This window comes from Globicephala melas, chromosome 11 (genome assembly GCF_963455315.2).
Source record: "Globicephala melas chromosome 11, mGloMel1.2, whole genome shotgun sequence".
Classification (NCBI taxonomy): Eukaryota; Metazoa; Chordata; class Mammalia; order Artiodactyla; family Delphinidae; genus Globicephala; species Globicephala melas.
The window spans coordinates 65,504,101-65,524,275 of record NC_083324.2 but is presented as its reverse complement, the minus strand read 5'-3'; the positions used below and the strand labels follow the sequence as shown (position 1 = coordinate 65,524,275).

At 47.1% G+C, this 20,175-nt stretch overlaps 1 protein-coding gene across 1 annotated transcript in view; it reads right to left on the bottom strand.

Moving 5' to 3' along the window:
• Positions 1 to 20,175, bottom strand: part of PNPLA1 (patatin like phospholipase domain containing 1) — a 43,064-nt gene that overhangs the window by 4,432 nt on the left and 18,457 nt on the right. The window contains exons 2-6 of the mRNA XM_030870940.2: positions 13,858 to 14,090; positions 12,280 to 12,345; positions 11,125 to 11,334; positions 10,200 to 10,260; positions 3,135 to 3,704 (exon numbers count right to left, since the gene is read on the bottom strand). Coding sequence (XP_030726800.2) covers positions 3,135 to 3,704; positions 10,200 to 10,260; positions 11,125 to 11,334; positions 12,280 to 12,345; positions 13,858 to 14,090 — 1,140 coding nt within the window. The remainder of the gene's footprint in view (positions 1 to 3,134; positions 3,705 to 10,199; positions 10,261 to 11,124; positions 11,335 to 12,279; positions 12,346 to 13,857; positions 14,091 to 20,175) is intronic.

Genomic DNA, 20,175 nt, shown 5'->3' with positions numbered 1-20,175 from the left:
GGTGCGCATTATGAAAAAAGATTTTCTGGGGACAATCTACAACATAGGAATATTAGCCCTCTTTTTATGCTGATAGAAAATAATTTGGATTAAGGGAAATTTTTGGTAGAGTCTCTTAACTTATACTGTGCAGGATCCACCAAAGGCTAGAATGTAACATGCCTGCCAGCTCTTTTGAACGGAGACATCAACAGAGAGTCAGATACGAGGAGGGGTACACACTCTCCCACTGCATTTAGAGAAGGTACATTCCCCAGTGTGCACAGCAGGGACTGGGGGGAATGACACTGTCAGTATGAATAGGCTCATATCCCACATGTTGCCTTCACTGAGGAAGAGAGAAGAGGGAGTGGTGGTTTGCGAACGGTAAGGGGATGGACTGAAATCACATCCAGAAAAGGAACCCAGTGCTCCTTGGGCAGCTAAAGAGATGGAAAATATCACTTAGCTGGGCCCTCTCCCCTGACCAAAGGAAAGATCATGTTCCCAATTGAGGAGGCACTTACATTGCATAAGGCTTGCTCATGGTTTCCTTCACATTAGCCAGAGGCACAGTGTGTTTGGAATTTGAAGAAGCACAGGGAGCTGCAGCCAAAAATGAAAATACAGGAGACATGAGTGAGATGGGGTTGGGGAGGAGTACTTAGTCATTTTTGAAATAACAATAGGAAGTAAGTGAAATGTTCAGAAACAGTAAAGAACTTTTACTCTCAAATTCTCGTATTTGGGACCAGAATCATGTTGTTGGATTTGACTGAGATCCAGGGCAGTGACATCTGCAGAAGGTCTGAAGCTAACCCTTGATATAATATTATCAGCAATTCCCTCATAAAAAGCAGCCAGTTGTGTCAGGGAAAGTTTTCAAGAAAATCCCCCACAGGGGTCTAAACCTTCTAGCATCTGCTTTATGTAATGCTTTTGTCTTTTTTGCTGGAATAGGAAATACAAATAGTTTCATGACCATTGTTCTTAAGTAAGCTCCCTTTTCTTTTGTTTTTTGGTTTTTTTTGGCTTGCGGGATCTTAGTTCCCCAACCAGGGATTGAACCTGGGCCCACGTCAGTGAAAGCCTGCATGCTAACCAGCGGACCACCAGGGAATTCCCTTAGGCAAGCTCTTTGCATGTTTCTGATGAGTAGGGGGATATATAACACATGAATATTAATATGCAATTATGTAATACATGTAAATAAAAATAATATAGCATCAATTAATAACTTCCTCTTCTGAACTTCTTTCATTTGGGGACCTGCTGGATATCCCTCACTCCCCCAAATCTATTTGTGGCTCCTTTGTTTATGGATTTTCCTGGGACTTTCTGCAGCACCTGCCGCCCCCAACAACAACATGGCCACTGCCAAACGACTGCTAACGTGAACCCCTGGGGCTCCACTCTAACCAGTTCCTACAGGTGGCCTAGGGTGTCACTGCTGAGACCTGCTGGAGGCTCCAACAGGATTGCCTCAGCCTCAGCGCTACCGACGCTAAGGGCTGGGCAATTCTTTGTTATAGGGGTTGAGCATTGCAGGATGTTTAAGAGCATCCCTGGCCTCTCCCAACTAGACGTTACCCACTTGGTGACAACCAAAAATGTCTCCAGATGTTGCCAAATGTCTCCTGGGGGGTCATATGGCCTGCAGTCGCGAACCACTGGGCTATCCATACCCTCTGTCCACCCCCAATATGAGTGAGGAACACCAGCTCTGGGTCCAGGAGTTCTCAGGCCCCTGAAGATGGCTGCCTTTAAGCACAGGTGCGATAACATAAAATAAATGCATTTCATGTAACAGGGAAGAAGACAGCAGGTGAAAGACTTTGAACAACTTTCTGACTCTTAATGTTCTGATAGTTTTGTCTCATTGTTAAAAGAATCAAAGTGAACCTATTCAAAAAAAAAAAGAAAGAAAGAAAAGAAAAGAAAAACAAAAAAAAAGACAAAGTGAACCTATTCCAGAGAAAGGGGGGGTCACCCCTGACTCAGGGCAGATCCACAAAGAAGGCAACCTTGCTAATCTGTGCTACTGTTCATCGTAATAACTATGGAAGCTTGGCTGGTGGACCATGAGGACCCTACATCCTGGCTTCGGTCCATCATTTGGGCCCCTCTCCCTTGGTCCCCACACAGACCACCCACAGTGCCCAAACAGGTATCCTCTTCATCCTGAATGTACCTTGCACTTCCCTTCTCTGCACCTGAGCCTCTGGAATAAACAAAATCTCAAATGTTCTTTCTACTCTGTCAGATCCCACAAACCACAATTGTCAAAATCTTGCCCATTTCAAATCACCTGTCACCTCCAAGAAGCCTTTCTTATCTCCCCAGAGAGATGTGATCTTATTCTCTATTAATACCCTCAACACAGTTTTTGTTAGTTATATAGTACTTAAGAATTCCTTTTGCGTTTTTGAGGTTGGTATCCATGCCATTCCCTCTGCAAAGAGCAGTTCATCTTTGCAGCCCCCAGAGGGGTGCTTCACCTGTAGTAAAGAACCAGTTTTTAAAAATACTATTTACAATCCATAATGGACTAGCGCTTTTGTGAAATACAATATAAATGAATTAGTAGGAAAATGACCAAGCTCTTGGATGTCATAGCTCTGCTGTATTGCTATAAACATTTCTAAATGCTTGCTCTCACTTTCTGTACTCATTTCATTGTGAACTAGTAACAAATAATTCAGGGACTGGCACTGGTCCACAGACCCCTTCTTGAGTAGCATTGCCCTGGCACAGCAGCTTTCACAATAAAAAATCTACTAGAACAGTCGCTCTCAAATGTGGAGGGCTTGTTAAAAAAATGCAGACAGCTGGTCCCACCCCTAGAATTTGTGGTTTAGTAGGTATGTGGTAGGGCCCGAGAATTTTCATTTCTAACAAGTTCTCAGGTGGTGCTATTGCTGCTAGTTGGGGAGCACACTTTGAGAATCACTGGACTAAAGAAGAAAAAAAACAAATGTCAAGTACACTGCCCTCTCGTGGTGGTCTGTCCTCATAGCAAGTAGAGCCACTAAAGTTACGGGCTAGCTTCACCAATGCATCCCTCTAAAGCAAATGTTAACAGCAACCATGTCGTTACACACTTGCCAACGGGCTCCAGACATGAGGAAGCTGTGAGAAGCCAGAAGGGTCCATACCTTGGGGCTGTTCTGGGCCCAGTTCCTCCACAGGTGGCTGTGCAGGTGATGCTGAAGAAGAACACTGGGGCAATGTTGGAGATGTGCCCACAGCGGAAGGCCCCAGGGACGTCCTGGATGACATAGATGACTGGGGGGGTGGGGATCTGGGTGGTGATCCAGTCAGTTGTACCTGCTGTGATGGTGATACGGGTGACAGCCCAGGTGTTGAGCTGGGGAGGAAGTGCACAGCTGGGAGTGATACAGGTGGCAAGTCAGTTGGAGAATGTGATGGTGATGAGGCCAGTGGCGATGCAGGTGGTGAAACAGGTGATGCCACAGGCCACTCACATGTGGATTCAGGTGTCTGCACAGGTGGGAACAGAGGTGGATCACGGCCACCTTTTCTTTCCCCTTTGGGAGCCCATTGTGTGTGAAGTTGTCTGGATTCTTCTGGACTGGCCCGCTCTGTTTGGAGGCTTGGTTGACAGTGTTCAGGGCACTCATTGCCAAGGGCGAGTTCTATCTGGCAGTACACTTCTACCCAGGGGAAAATCACTCTCTTGGAAGGAGAATTAAGGTAAGCAGCATCTAGGAAAAACAATAGCATGGGGTCACAGGTGGCATTACTAACCCCTGGCATCAGCATAGTATTTGCAAAAAATGGTTTCCCAAATTATCCTCATAAACAAGATTAGCGCTTTTCATTGTTTTTGTTCTGTTTTTGCTGTGCTGCACAACTTGCAGGATCTCAGTTCCCCAATTAGGGATTGAACCCCAGCAGCGAAAGCCTAGAATTCTAACCACTAGGCCACCAGAGACTCCTGGATTAGTGCTTTTCAATGGCCTTTCTTTACTTACTTGAATTTGTATTGAATATCTGATTGTGTTTTTGTTTTTTGGTTTTTGGGTTTTTTTGCGGTACACGGGCCTCTCACTTTTGTGGCCTCTCCCGTTGCAGAGCACAGGCTCCGGACGCGCAGGCCCAGCGGCCATGGCTCACGGGCCCAGCCGCTCCACGGCATGTGGGATCTTCCTGGACCAGGGCACGAACCCATGTCCTCTGCATCAGCAGGCGGACTCTCAACCACTGCGCCACCAGGGAAGCCTTCTGATTCTGTTTTGATCCACTTATTCAATGGATACTTATTGAGCAGCTAATATGTGCCAGGCATTATACCAGGCACTGAGGAGTTGAAGGAGACAAAAATAGGCCTCTTGGAGCTTACAGTCTAGCCTGGGAGCAGGTACTAACCACGCCAATAACCTCAAGTTTTAACCAAGACAAGTGCTAGGAAGTGAAGAATGTGGTACTAGGAGAGACGGGAGCAGGGAGGGCTTCCCAGAGGGAGTGACGTTTGAGCTGAGACGTGACAGGGGAGGGGTCCAGGGGGTGGTCAGGGTGGGATGAGGAGGAGCATTCCAGGCAGAGCGAACAGCACACACAAGGGTCACAGGTTCGGGAGAGCAGCAGGAAGCCAAGGCCCTGCGAGGTCAGTGTAGGTGGAACAGGGGTGGGCATACTTGTGATTGGACATGGGGCTGAGGAGACCACAGGGGCCAGACCATGCAAGGGCTTACAGGCGGCATCAAAGACCCTTGGTTTGGGCTTCCCTGGTGGCGCAGTGGTTGGGAGTCCGCCTGCCGATGCAGGGGACGCGGGTTCGTGCCCCGGTCTGGGAAGATCACACACGCCGCGGAGTGGCTGGGCCCGTGAGCCATGGCCTCTGAGCCTGCAAGTCCGGAGCCTGTGCTCCGCAGCGGGAGAGGAGAAAAAAAAACTTCTCCTTTTCAGAAGACACTGTTAAGGAGTTGAAAAGAGAAATCACAGACTGGGGGAAAATATTATTTGCAAATCATATTTCTGATAAAGGGCATTTATCTAGAATACATAAAAGCTCTTAATAAGAAAACAAATAATTCCATTTTTTAAATGGGCAAAAGATGGGAATTCCCTGGCAGTCCAGTGGTTAGCACTCTATGCTTTCATTGCTGAGGGACCAGGTTCTATCCTTGGTTGGGGAACTAAGATCCCACAAGCTCCCATAAGCTGTGTGCAGTGCAGCCAAAAAAAATAAAAATAAAAATAAATGGGCAAAAGAGTCAATTGAAAGGGCTCCCGATGGCCAAAGGTGGGACACTTAGAGTAAGAAAATAAATAAAGTAGGACTGAGTAATAACCCACAGAATAAAATAAGTATCAACGAGTCCATACTAATATAAACAAATGATTGAATAGGTAAACAAATGATTGAATAGGCAGAGAAAGAGACACATCTCTCATGATGAAGAAATCCCAATAATTTCTGTAGATACTTGGCCCTTAAGGAAGTGGAGAATAACTCCCTACTTCTTAGTGACTTCCTTCCAAAGAGCACAGTATGGAAAGGAAGAGTAGATTTACAGTGGAAAAACCCGACAAACACTACCTCACAGCATGTACCCTTGATACAATGTGATGAGAATGGCACTTTGCCTCTGTGGTCCTTCCCCCGCAAACCTACAACCCCAGTCTAATCATGAGAAAAACACCAAGCAAATCCCAACCGAGGGACATTCTACAAACTACCTGGCCAGTAGGTCATTAAAAACAAGGAGATTCTGAGCAACTGTGACAGACAAGAGGAGCCTAAGGAGACAGCACAACTAAATGTGATGAGGGATCCTGGGTCAGAAGAAGGACATTAGGTAAAAACTAAGGCAATCTGAATAAAGTATGGACTTTAGTTCGTAACGATTTATCAACATTGGTTCACTAATTGTAAACAATATACCATACTATGCACCAAATGACATGTGTACCATGCTATAACATCTAACAAGTGTGAGACCTAAAACAATAGGGAAACCTAGATGTGGGGTCTATGGAAACTCTCTGTACTATTTTCACAGTTTTTCTGTAAATCTAAAATGATTCTAAAAAATAAAGCATATTCAAGGTCTAGGGGAAAATAGGCAAAAGAGTTGAACAGACACTTCACCAAAGAATATATTTGAACAACTAATAAGCCAAGGAAAAGATGCTCAGCATCATTAGTCATTAGGGAAATGCAAATTAAAACCACAATAAGATACTACCACATACCTATTAGAATGGTTAATATTAAAAAGACTGACCATACCAAGTGTTGGTGAGAATGTGGGGAAGCTGGAATTCTCATTCACTGTTGGGAATGTAAAATGGTACAACCACTCTAGAAAACAATTTGGTAACTTCTTAAAAAGTTAGACATACATTCTGGGTATGTTTCTCAGTCCGTACATATCCAAAAGTATTGAAAATAGGATCTCGAAGAGATATCTGCACACCCATGTTCATTGCAGTATTATTCTCAATAGCCAAGAGGTGGAAGCAACCCAAATGTCCACTGACGAATGAATAGATAAAGAAAATCTGCTCTATATGCACGATGGAATACTATTTAGCCTTAAGGAAGGAAATCCCGTCAGATGTTACAACATGCATGAATCTTGAGGACGTTATACATGAAATAAACCAGTCACAAAAAGACAAATACTGTTATGATTCCACTTATATGAGGTACCTAAAGTATTCAAACTCATAGAAATAGAATGGTGGTTGCCAGGGTCTAGGGGGTGGCGGAAAAGGAGAGTTGGTTAATGGGTATAGAGTTTCATTTTTGCAAGATGGAAAAGTTCAGGAGATTGGTTGCACACCAGTGTATGTTTAACACTACTGAATTGTACACTTAAAATGGCTAAGATGGTAACTTTTATATTATGTGTGTTTTACTACAATTAAATACATTACATTTTATATTAAAATATTATATGTTATACATATATTTGTAGACATATACACATTACATATTAAACATGCATCCACCATATGATCGGGTCATTCCATTCCTGGGTATTTACCCAAGAGAAATGAAAAAATTTGTCCATACAGAAATTCATGCATGAATGTACATAGCAGCTTTATTCATAACAGCCCCAAATTGGATACAACTAAAATGCCCATTAACAGGTGAATGGATAAATGAACTGTGGTATATTCATTCATACAGTGGATTGGAACGCAAAAAGGAATGAACTATTTATACCATGCAATGACATGGGTGAATCTCAGAATAATTATGCTGAGGGAAAGAATGCAGACAAAAAAGAGTTCATACTATAAGAGTTCATCTATCAAAAACTCTAAAAATGCAAATTAATCTATAATGACAGAAAGACATCAGGGTTTGCTTGGGGATGGTGGGATGAGGGAAGGTGGGAGGGATCCCAAAGGGGCATGAGGAAACTTCAGGCATGATGGATTGTTCCCTATCTTGATTGTGGTGCTGGTTTCGCAGGTGTGTGTGTCTGTGTCTGTGTGTCTGTGTCTGTGTCAAAACTCACCCAATTGTGAGTGGGAGGAAGGGAGGGAGGAAGGTCAGTTTGGTCGGGCATGGCTGGATACGGGATGGATATTTCAGACATGGCATCCTCTGAGCTCCAACCTCACCATGTACACGTGTCTGTGTGGGGAATGTGGATTTTCAAGGATGCCAGCAAGCAGTGTCCTTCCCTTTGGTAGAAGGCTGCTGTCAGGGGAGGCCAAGGGTGGAGAGGGAGGCTCACCTGGTGGCAGGAATAATTAGGTAGATGTGAACCCTTAGGAGGGAGGAGAAAGAGGATGCCAGGATGTGAGCTGAGGAGTTGAGGGTGACACCTTGCAGGTGTGGCTTCCTACCTGAGCTGACCCCCTTTCAGAAAGCAGGCAGGAGGCTGGAGCAGACTTCCGTTTTCCGTTCCCAGATGGTAGGTGGGGATTTCTCAGGCTATGTCAGTATTTCCTGCTTGCATCTGGTGCCGGGAGAAAACTCCAGGCCCACCAAACCCAAGAGGATTTAGGTGCTGGAGCTGAAACTTGCACTGAGAAAGCCACACACACATTTGCAAATTGGGAGAGGAAGCAAAAACAGCTGGCAGCCAGCACGAGTTTTTTTCTCCCTTATGAGTTGTGTCTGTTCCTACTTGGAGTGATTCCAGGGCCATTGGGGAAAACCTGCCATCCTCCATATACTGTCCCAATTCAGGAGTGGATGCCTGCAATGCTACTATTAGAGTTTCATCCTTGGGTTTAAGACTGCCGTTCATACCTGTGAAAATGTCCACACCAGCTAAGGGTGGAAGCGGGGAGGGTGAGAGGGTAAGGGGCTACTGAGAAATGGGGGAGACTAGAGATGCTTAACAGCCCACTTTGTAAGTCTTCCCAGGGCTTGCCCTGAGAGGAAGAGAAAGGAAAAGTTCTAGGCGAGAGACAGGTATGGAGGCAGCCAGGTAGCCAGGATGCAATCGGAGGTGTAGCGGGATTTCCTGGGGCAGGGAATTGGTGTCTGCTCCGAGATCCAAGAACCAAATCAGGGGCTCCCCAAACCTCAAGCCCTCGATATACACCATCACTGAGGAAAGAATGGAGGGGCTCCCCACCTGGGGCAGAAAGGACCACAGGCCCTAGCCAGACCCTCCTATTCCCTAAGCTCTGTAGGTGAGACCTCATCTCCACCACCACCCCCCACCCTCAGGTCGTCCTCCTTTTGGACACTGGGGGCTCGGCTTCACAGCTGTCGCCTGTGAAAATGTGGAAGATGGGGCAGTTGTCAGAGGACAGTCAGGGTTAGGAGGAGTCTGTCTGCAGAGAGGTCAGAGGGGGCAGTGGACTGGATTGACCGTGGCTAGGAATAAAACTCAGAGGTAGGTTCCACCATCAGCCACCTTGTACAGATGAGAAAACAGGCCCCAGGAGATGAATTACTTGCTCAAGGTCACATAGTTGGTGTGTCAAAAACCAGGATCTAAACCCTTTTTACAGATTTGGAACTAAGACTCAGAGAGGGAGAGTGATTTCCTGGAGCTCACACAGCTTGGGGGATGGGGATCCTGGCCCAGGGCTCCTTGCCTCCAGAGCCACATTCTCTCCATCCTGTGCTCCTGCTCCCTACCCCACTAGTCGGGAGAATGGACCCAGGAGAAAGTAAAGAGTTAGGACAGCGGAGCTTAGGAAAGCAGGAAGCAATGTTTTGGCTGCACCACGCAGCATGCAGGATCTTAGTTCCTCAACCAGGGATTGAACCTGCACCCCCTGCAGTGGAAGCACGGAGTCTTAATCGCTGGACTGCCAGGGAAGTCCCAGCAGGAAGCAATTTTGAAGAAAAAAAGTGTACATATCCTATGAGAAAAACCTCATTCAACCCCTTAATCTCACTCCTTAAGTATATTTTTTAAACTACATACACAAAAAGTTCACCACAGCATTGTTTATAATAGTGAACATTTGGAAACCCAAGAATGATCAAAGTATTCTGTACAACCGTGATGGAATATTATACAGGTGCCAAAAAGCCAGTTACAAAGACCATATGGCAACATGGAAAAAAAATTTATTATATAACATTAGGTAAACCCTTTGATCCAGAAATCCCCTTTTTCTGGAAATATGCTCTATGGAATTAATTCTAAATACAGAAAAGCATTTTTTCTTTCCTTTTAACAAAGATGTTTGCATGGCCTTCATGGAGTTAGTGTGTGTAGTGTATGCCTTTGGAATCTTCCTCCCACCCAGATAATACACAGAGGATACACAGGGGTGGGACCATGCTTTCCAAACCAACTTAGGGCAAGGGCTCTTCTCTCTCATTTGTTGATCAATATGTCACTCAAAAGTCTCACACAAACATAAACTAGTCACATCTAGTTCTACAGTAACAATACTGTTTCATTGGAAAGAGAATAAAATGCAAGAAAATGTAATGATATGAGAATGGAATGCTCCAGGGAGATATGAGCTATGTATTTCCTAAGCATAGTTTTTAAATTCAGAAATACATTTGTACAAAAGCCCTAGACACTGTCCCATCAGTTAACCTAAAGCCCCTTTTCCACAGTGGTCCTAATTTCTGGCCACAGTAACATCTGGACAATGAAGGCTGTCAGGTCCCTCTGCCCATTTCCAGCTCTCCTGGGTGAAGAGCACCTCCGGTTCACAAACTGGGGGGAGATGCTCCTCTATCCAGCCCTTCTACTTCCTGTCTTTGCCCCACTTTCCTCCTCTTCCTCGGGGCACCACATAGTACTTACTCAGCCGCCTCAAGTACGAAACAGCATCTTCGTACCCTCTGTAGTAATAATCGTGCAGGATCTGCAAGGAGGGGCACCAGGAAAATAACTAAGGCTGTAGCAACAGAGAGACCCATAGTCCCCTCTTCCAAAGCAGTTGCTTTCATTGCTCTTAAGCTTTATATGATGAGCTTTTCAAAATGTGCCCATCCTTCAGTACCTGCTAAGAACAGCTGATCATCAGCTTCCCCTGGGCCGGAGAAGGTGAGGCCCAGAGAAGGTGCATTTGGACAGTATAAAGAGCAGCATTTGGAGACTGGGTTCAAATCCCAGTGCTGCCACTTACTGGCTGGGTGGCTGGGTGAATGTAACCTCTCACAGCCTCAGTTTCTTCACTTGTAAAATGGGAATAAAACAGTATCTATCACAGAGGATGCTGGAGGATTACACCAGATACTGCCCACAATGCCTCTTCTGTAAAAGGCCAAACAGTAAATATTTGGGGCTTCGTAGGCCACATATAGTCTCTGTCACTTCTTCTTCTTCTTGTTTTTTTTTTTTTTAAACAATGCGTTAAAAATAGAAAGTCCATTCTTAGCTCACAGGCTGTATAAAAACAAGTCACATGCTGGATTTGGCCCCTGGGCCATAGTTTGTTGAACCCACATTGTATGTCAAAATGGGAGAGTTCAGACAACATTGCTATCAGTGGTTCTGAGATCACCTCACTTTACAGGGGAGAAAATTAAGGTTGGGAGCACTTAGGGCCCTTGTTCAAGCTCACATACCCAGCTGGCAGCAAGACCGGGATACAGCTTTAGGAGGAAGTTTAAGGGATCGTTTGAGATGGACCGAATGGGCCTCATTGGCTCCCCCATCCCACTCCAGACCCCATCACCCTTTCCGGCTCTCCTTGCCCACCCCCCAGGTCCCTCCTGTCTCTTACCACCAGGTCTGGGGGGAACAGGGCATGGATCATCCTGGCAATGTTCTCCAGGGAGAACTGGAAAGAGCAGTTGAATATGCGGAAGTCACAGATGTTGGCGGGGCAGTCCCGCGGGCAGATGTCCTGCTGACCACTGAAGGTGGAGATGGTGATGGAGTCCGTCCAGAAGGAGCAGGGCTGCATGCCCGAGAAGGCCCCGTCGATGTACCGCTGCAGGGCGGAGGGGGGAGGCAGAGTGAGAAATGCTCATCTGGGGTCATAGGTCCTCTCCCCCACTCAGGGAGAGCAAAGAAATAGGTCCCTTGGGAGAAGCTTTGACGCCAAGGTCCGGGGGCATCCATACCCTGGATGAAGCAGGAACGAATGCTTCCCTGTCACGTTACCCCTCGTGGAGTCCCTTAACAGCTGAGGGCAGGGCCGGGGAAAGGAGCTCATCCACAGGGCCTTTTGAGAAGGTGCACATGTGGTGGGTCTGAGGGGTTGTGAAACATCCCTCCTCCAGACTGCCCTGGGTCCAAGCTGCCTCCCTCTGTTGAGGTCAGACACACTCAACACCCTCCAGAGCACCCCTGACCACCCTGTGTCCACCCTCAAGTCCCTTCCCCTCTTGAGGCTTCTGTTTCCTCAGCTGTGAACAAAGGATCACAGATACTGAGGCTCTAACCCTCTGGATGCCTGCGAATTAAATGAATGACATGCAATACAGGGGTCCATCTACTAGCTGATTCGTAATCTCTGGATCTCATTTTCTCTACACATAAAATGAGGAGAGGGCACGGGTTAAATCTTCCTATTCAGAGTGCTGTCCGTGGACCAGCAGCACTGGCGTCAGCTGAAGTTGATTAGAGGTACAGAGTCTCAGACCTACCGAATTTTCCTACTGGGGAAATCTGGCAAACCTGTGGAAGCTTGACTTGCTGGGTTCAGTAATGTGTTGGTGGGTCCGGAGAGAAGCCCAACTTAGGGGGAGAAGGTCTTCTTAAAGCCCCAGAAATCTATCTACGCTGGGAATTCTGAGTAGGAAACCACAAGGACCTTTTCAATTCTTGGTCTTCCCACTGAATTCTGAGACCATTCCTCCCAAATGTGGGTCACAGGGGCCCTGAGGCACCCCTGGATCCCAGCTCACCTGCCTTCCCACACTGAGGTACTTACCACGCCGCGGTAAGTTGGAGGAATGAGGCCACAGTACACAGGGACAAAGCAGCTGCAGTACAGGGCCTGTGGGGGAGAGGACAGAGTTGAGGTGCCCAAGGCCTGGGGGCTGGGTGGGGAGGGATCACCTGCAGGCATCTGGGACACCATCAGCCTGGCCCTTCTTAAACCCAAGGTGGAGTCACTGCCCTGGGAAGTGGAGCCCCAGGTTCAGCTCCTGGCTGGATCCTTGGTAACCTACTTGGTCAGGCTGGGCCGGATGTCTCAGTTTTAAAGGGAGAGAGTGGCCTCAATGATCTGCAGGGCTCCTTCTAGCCCCAAATTTCCATGAATCCAATGGGATTCAAAAACCATTAATGTGTGTCTGGCCTGGGCCTGGAATCAAAGGAGGGTGAGATGCCCACCCTTGGGAATGCTCAGAGGGGGACCAAGCAATTAGGTGACAGTACATGGGGTGACAGGTGCTGTGATGGAGGTAAGCATGGGCATCGTGGTCCCAAAGAAGAAGCACCCAACCCAGGGGTTGCAAGGCAGGCAGGTGATGAAGGAAAGTTCCCTGGCAGGAGTGACTGGAGTCTCACCAAGCAGGTGAAGTGGGGTGGGAAGGAGGGAAGGGCATCCGGCACGAGGCAGGAGGCACGGCAGGTGCAGACACAGAGGCCTGCTTTGTGTGATTTGCTCTGGTTGGCATGGGTAAGAGTGGGAGGTGGTGGGAGAGGGCTGGGGAGAGAAAAGTCTTGAAGAGCTGGGTGCTAATAAACCCAGGGGACATGAGGTAGCTGGAGGAGGTATCCATGTCCCTGCCTATTCATCCCCAACCCCCAGGGTCAAGGCCATGCCAGTGTGGGGATGTGAGGATGGGTGGCGAGGGTCTTGTATTCAGAGGAGGGGAGGGGATTGGAAATATGGGTGGAGGGTCATGCAGCTCAACTCTTGCCCTGAAAGAAAACTGGACATAACCACAGCACTCTCCAGCAATAATAAGTCATAACTAAAATGTATATTAGTGAGCTTAGAACAATGCACTGTCAGAATCCCCTTTCCTAAGTGTTAACCCGTTTAGTGATAACAGTTCTTTTTATCAAGGACCAGTGGAAGGGAGGGGGCGGAGGGAAGCTGTTCCCACAAACTGGGAGTAATTTAGTGGGGAAACACTGAAGTCCAGGCCCTAGAGGAGCCATGGGACCTCTGTTGGTAATACAAATGGGCCTCTGAGAAGCTGCAGGATTAGAGCAGAGGGTAAGACAGAGGCAAAAGGAGGCAGACTCTGAGTGCTGAAATGTAGGATGGTGAGCAAGTCTGATTAGTTTTTGGCTTCTCTGTGTCCATCTTGTCTAACAGCGTTCCTGACATAGAGAGATAGATGCCAGGAGGGTGAAGGGAGGGAAAAACTAGGGGGACAGAAAGCAGAAGGAAGGAAGTGAGGCAGACAAGTGGACCATCCCAGAGGCCTGTCAAGAGAAGCAGGGCCAGCCTCTCCTTTGCTGTCCCAACTCCCTGGGCTCTGCCCCCACTCCCTGGCCCCGCCCTTATTCCTAGCCCCGCCCCCTCCCTTATTCCCAGGTCCCGCCCCCTTGCCTCCATTAGCTCTTCCTTGGATGTATATTCTGAAACCACAACACTCTCTCCATCCGTGAACCGGGTGAGGCTCACGTGGAGCTTCCCCGTGGCGACCTTGTAGGCGTCCTCAGGCAGGACCCGGTACAGAAACTGCCTCATCATCTGCACCACCTTACAGGACGGGGACAAGGGCCCCAAGAAGGATTTCTTCACCTCGGCCACACCCACACTGAGGACTCGGAGGTACTCATCTGTGGAGGAAGCAGAGAGGAGTGGGAGCTCAGCGGCCCCCGTGGCAAAAAGAGGTCAAGGGCGATTTCGCCATCTCATCCTGCATCCAACAAATGGGGAAACCTATAATTCTGACGCAGGGAAGGTCTCAGGCATCAACCTGTCATTCTGCACACAAGGAAAGCAAGGCACGGAGGAATGAAGTCACTGGCTCCAGAGAGCCCACAGCTAGTCAGGCGTCCTGACTCCTTCCTGTTGAGGGCAGAGGACCACTTTTCTACCCCAGATAGTTTTCCCTATCACCATGCCTGAAGTCCACCACCAGACTGCATTCTTTCGAGTCTTAGAGGCTTTTGGCCCCATATGAGATTCCCATTAAATATGGCTGAAAGCCTTCACCAAGTGACACCCTGGGATGCTTGCTTAGTGCTGGCAAAGTCTGTGGGGCTGCTGACCTTGAGGCAGGGGAGTTACAGGGAGTGGTGAACTTGGTCTTGAAGCCATTGCATCATCTTCCTTTTATGGCCCCTGGTACAGGCCTGAGAGGGAGAAGGCCCTAAATTACAGACCCAAGGCTGTGCTGCAGGGGTTCCCAGGAGGGCGAGGTGAACCTTCTGTCTCCTTCTGAGAGGAGCACAGCCTGGGCACATGAGGGCCTACACGTGCCAGATGGGGCTTGGAGGGCAGATGCGTTGTCCAGGGGCTGGCAGAGGAAGGTGTAACCCACCTGCCCCCCACATTCCCCAGAATTCTACCAGGGAAGTTAGAGTTGTAAGCTTAGTAAGAAGTGCTATCACAGCAATACTGTGAGGTAGGTATTTCTATCCTCATCTTACTGATCAGGAAACTAAGGTTCTGAGAGCTAATATAAGTTGCCCAAGGTCAACCATCTAGTAAGTGTACAAAGTGGGATTTTAACCTAGAGTGTGTGACCCCGGAACCCATACTCCTTCTGTTACAGTAAGCTAAAAGCTTTCAGAGCTGGGACTGTACCTGCCTCTGGCCAATTGCTGCTAATTTCTACCTTGTGCAAACCCACTGGGAAAATCAGGAGCAGGAATAGCTCTGAAAAGAACTGCTAATTTTTTAAACAAATATTTAATTGTAAAACATCATATACAGAAGAACTTTCTTACAATTAGTGTCATGCAGTGAGAGCTACCTGGGAAGTTGTGCAGTCATGATCTCTTTGCCACTGGAGGTAACCAAGCAGAGGCAGGACAAGTACCTCGGTCAGAGAACTTATCAAAGGGATTCCTGCATGGGTGGTAAGGGCTAAGATTCCTTCCAACCCTGAGATTCTGGGATTCTCATGGGCACCTGACAATGAATCTGAGAAGCCATCACAGTGCACGTTACTTTCCTGTTTACAAACAGAGCATCTGAAGCACAGAACTGTTTAAGTGATTTGCCCAAGGTCACACACGGCAATCTGGGGACAAACCAAAGCTAGGGAGGCTCTACTCCTCTTGCATTTTACCATTTACAGATTATTCCTCATTAATCCGGGGAGCGGGTAGGATAAGGAACTTTAGTATCATTTTATAGATGTAGAAGCTGAGGCAGAGAAAAGCTAAGTGTCCTACCCGAGGTCAGACAGCCAGGCAGTATTTGTTCTGACTCCAGACTCCACCTTCTTTCCCTGAGTGTTGGACTGATCCCAGAGGCTGAGCAGCCTGGGTTGCCATGGTGACGGGTTTTTCTCTCCAACATTCAGAATCACAACTGCCTCTGTGTAGTAGAGGCAGTAGACCTGATCAACACAGCGTCTTAGCCATCACTCCCTTACAGGGGAGGGTGCTCCTGGCTAACTGGGAAGGCCCTGCAGTTTTAGCAAGGTTAGCTTTACCAAGCACCAACTTGTACAAACTGTTTTGCTTCAAGGGAGGGCGGCAGCCAACCCCCCAGTAGGTTATGAAGCAACTGAGCATTTTGATACCAAGGTGTTGGGTCATTGAGTTCTTGCCCGCAAGACCAGTCAGGATGGGGAGTGGAAACAGGGTGGGGACTTGCTGTTTTGGAAATTCTTAATGAGCAGCTTGAAGTGGCCTCACAAGGGTTGGTGGCCTTTCCCACAATGCCTCAGAGCCAGGAGCACCTGATTCAGCTTGCCCGTACACTCCTGGACTCCCAGCAGGAGGCGCTTGCTGGGACGACTGGAAGGAAATTTCTTCTCATTGCACAAGAAATACATGTTCATGGTGGAAAAAAAATTTTTTTTTAATGCAGATAAGCAAAAAGAAAAAAATTTTAATGTCTTAGAATCCCTCCACCTAGAGATTAACATTCGGTATATGTCTTCCTAGATTATATATTTTGTATTTATTCTTACTTATAAGAATACTTATATGGAGTCATACTGTATACACTATTTTGTAACTTGCTTTTTACACCTAATAAATCATGTCTTTCCACATCAATAAGTAACCATTTACAACCCAATTTACGGGCAGTATGGACAGCTATTGTAAGGTTATACCATTATTTATTGAGCAGGTCCCCAACAGGGTTGGCTATTTAGTTTCCTTGCTTTTCTAAACAATGCTGCAATGAATAGTCTCTTGCTAAATTCTTTGCCTGTGTCCTTAATTACTTTCTGTAGGATAAATTCCTGGAGGTGGGAATGTTAGGTCAAAGGCATGCATATTTAGTCTTATAAAACTTACTTAAATCATTGCTTTTGTATATTATCCACTTACAGTCAACTCTCAGCTATATAGGGATGGTGGCGGGTGACAGGGACAAAGCAGTGGCCAAGATAACACAGACATCTCCTATATACTTACATCTGAAAAATGGTGCTATCTGGAAATTAGCAAGGTAGACAGGGAGGAAGGGGGTGGGAGATTGCCTGATTTCTCCCACTCAGGTGCCCAGTTTAGTATTCTTCCCTGCTGCTCACCGGGGCTGTGTACCAAAGGATGCCTTTACCTCTGTCTCTCCTTGCTTCTCCTCAGGTGTCTCTCTGTGCATCTCTGTCTTCAGAGTCTCTATCTCTTTCTCTCTCTCTCTCTCTCTCTTCCCCTCTCTCTCTGTCTCTTTCTCAGAGAAAAGCAGCTAACCTGGTTAAACAAGTCTCTGTTGATAGAAAATCAGGTGTTAAGCATAGCAATTGCTGGGGGTCTACCAGGAGGGATAAATTTAGCTTGTTTCTTTATGCAACTCTGTTCTTTCCAGCACCTTCTCCCGTTTAAAGGCCTCCTTCCAAGCTGCAGGCTGCTGGGCTCTGAGACACAGTGTCCCACAGTGGCCAGAGCAAGTCGGGATTTAAAAGCAGCACTGGGAACTCAAGGCGGGCTGCTCCCACCCCCAGCCCACACTTACCACATCCACTTCTGCTCCCTCCCACCTCCTTTCACACCTTTCTATTATCTAATTGCAGGTCTGTCTCCCAAAACCAGGAGATTCTCTGAGGGCAGGTGTTCATGGTCCTCCTCTCTCCATGGCCTATCACTGCACTTTGCCCATGGAAGACCCTTCAGAAACTTTGCTCTAAGCTGGGAACTCCTCAAGGGGAGGGATGGGCCCCATTCACCTACACCCACTAAGCCTCCCACAACACTTGGTGGGTGCTTGGTGTTTGTTCAGTATGTGAACAAAGGAAAATACAAACCCAACAAAGCAGGCGATGGAGATGCTTACAGGGAAGAGTTACCTGACTTAATTACCCAATAAAAACTTGAAGACAAGATCATCACAGATAGATGGATAGATAACAGAGTTAACTATATTGATAAATGCGTGCCAAGAACTTCAGCAGGAAATTAAATAAGATCCTGGGACCGGGAGGTTTTGAAGGGCATGTGGAAGCCACTCCAGTGTCAGCCACTCAGAGACTCTTTTCTGTGACCAGACCCATTTCTTGGAAAAAGCTCAGGCTTTGGAGCCAGGGAGATTTGGTTCAAATCCTAGCTTTGCCACATACTATCTGGGTCACCACTGGCAAGTCAAATAACTTCTTCCAGCCTCAATTTTGCCACCTATAAAATGGGAATAATAATAATACTTACCTTACTGGGTTGTTATGAGGAAGATAGTTTTTTAAGAGCCGGCACATAGTAAGTGCTCAATACTGGTTATGCCAGTAATTCTCCATGTGACCATGGACAGGGTTTCTTGATGTTTCTGGCCTTTCAGCTTTCTCATTTGAACAGGGGACAATGATCTCCGCCCCATATCTTTATCAAGGTGCACTCAGGGCTTCCCTGGTGACGCAGTGGTTGAGAATCTGCCTGCCAATGCAGGGGACATGGGTTCAAGCCCTGGTCCCGGAAGATCCCACATGCCACGGAGTAAATAAGCCCGTGTGCCACAACTACTGAGCCTGCGCTCTAGAGCCCGTGAGCCACAACTACTGAGCCCATGTGCCACAACTACTGAAGCCCGCGCGCCTAGAACCCGTGCTCCACAACGAAGAGAAGCCCCCGCTCACTGCAACTAGAGAGAAACCCATGCACAGCAACGAAGACCCAACGCAGCCAAAAATAAAAATAAATAAATAAATTTTTTTTTTTAAAAAAAAGGTGCACTCAGGCTCACTTGTGGGTTCAAGACAACAAAGTAAAAGCACTGTGGAGGTAAGAGGATGTACCCGGTTTTAGGGAGTGGTAAGGGTATGGGTGAGGGGTAACGTAGTTTAGGCATGGTTGACAGCAGCACTCCTTACCCTGTCAACTTGGGGGACCCTACAGATTTAGTAGGGGAAAAGGGGAGCTTAGTAAAATCATTGACGAGGAAGGAAAGAAATAGATATGTGTTTATCTCACTTATATGCTTAAGTGCGTAATGTTTTCCCCTTCATGAGGGCAAGGATGGTCTCCATCTCATTCATCCCTTTGTCCCTAGCACTTGATATAGTGCATGGAACATGGCAGGCACTTAATAAACATAGATGCATGCATGAATAATGAATAAATGAATGAAACCAGAAATCAAGGGAGGACACTGCAGCCCAGAGAGAGAAGAAGCTATTCAACGTGAACCAGAGTGTAAAAACAGGGCTTCTCTTTCCCTCCCTCACGTAGCCTCTTGCTAAGTGTTAAATCCTAGAAAGATGGGCACTTGGCAGCTGACAGTTTAAACTGCTGGGGATCTCGTTCACAGGGTGCCCGAATTAAATTGGCTGTGCAGGATGAATCTGCAGTGGAGGATGGGACTAGAGGCCCCAGTCTGCCTCGGACTGGTAGCCTAGCAACAACTTCCAGTTCAGCCAATCACCGTGAGGCCCCTCTCACTGCGGCCCTGCTCCCCCACCTGCGGGAGCGGTGGGCACCGGGGAATCAGGGGGCTCGGCAGCCTCTGTGGAGGCGTTGGCGAGCAGAGTCGCGTTCCCAGGAAAGCCATGCAATTCTCCGAGTCCCTGCGTGGAGACCCTGGGAGTCAACTGCTTTTACCTGATCCCTACTTGTAGGCTGAATTATAGGCTGTATTTCCCTGTGGGTATATCTTGACTGCCCGACTCCACTATGATCATTATTATTAGTATTATCTTAACAACAGTCGTTTACCCAAGCAGGTTTTCACACTTGTAATCTCAGTTTATCCTCACAGAAACAGCGAGCCCCTGAGCGGGAGGGGGTTGGGGAAGTGATTTATTCATCATTTTATTTCTAAATCCTACACTGCAAGGGCACTGATTGGAAAAAAAATTGGCTTGAAGCTGCAGTGTTACCACTGCACCACTGGACGGTCCATAGAGACCCTCCAGGGCAGCGATTTTTCAGCCAAGGAGCCTCCGTTCGAAGAAAAGGAAATAAAAGGAATCCAAATCGGAAAAGAAGAAGTAAAGCTGTCACTGTTTGCAGATGACATGATACTATACATAGAGAATCCTAAAGATGCTACCAGAAAACTACTAGAGCTAATCAACGAATTTGGTAAAGTAGCAGGATACAAAATTAATGCACAGAAATCTCTGGCATTCCTATACACTAATGATGAAAAATCTGAAAGTGAAATCAAGAAAACACTCCCATTTACCATTGCAACAAACAGAATAAAATATCTAGGAATAAACCTACCTAAGGAGACAAAAGACCTGTATGCAGAAAATTATAAGACACTGATGAAAGAAATTAAAGATGATACAAATAGATGGAGAGATAT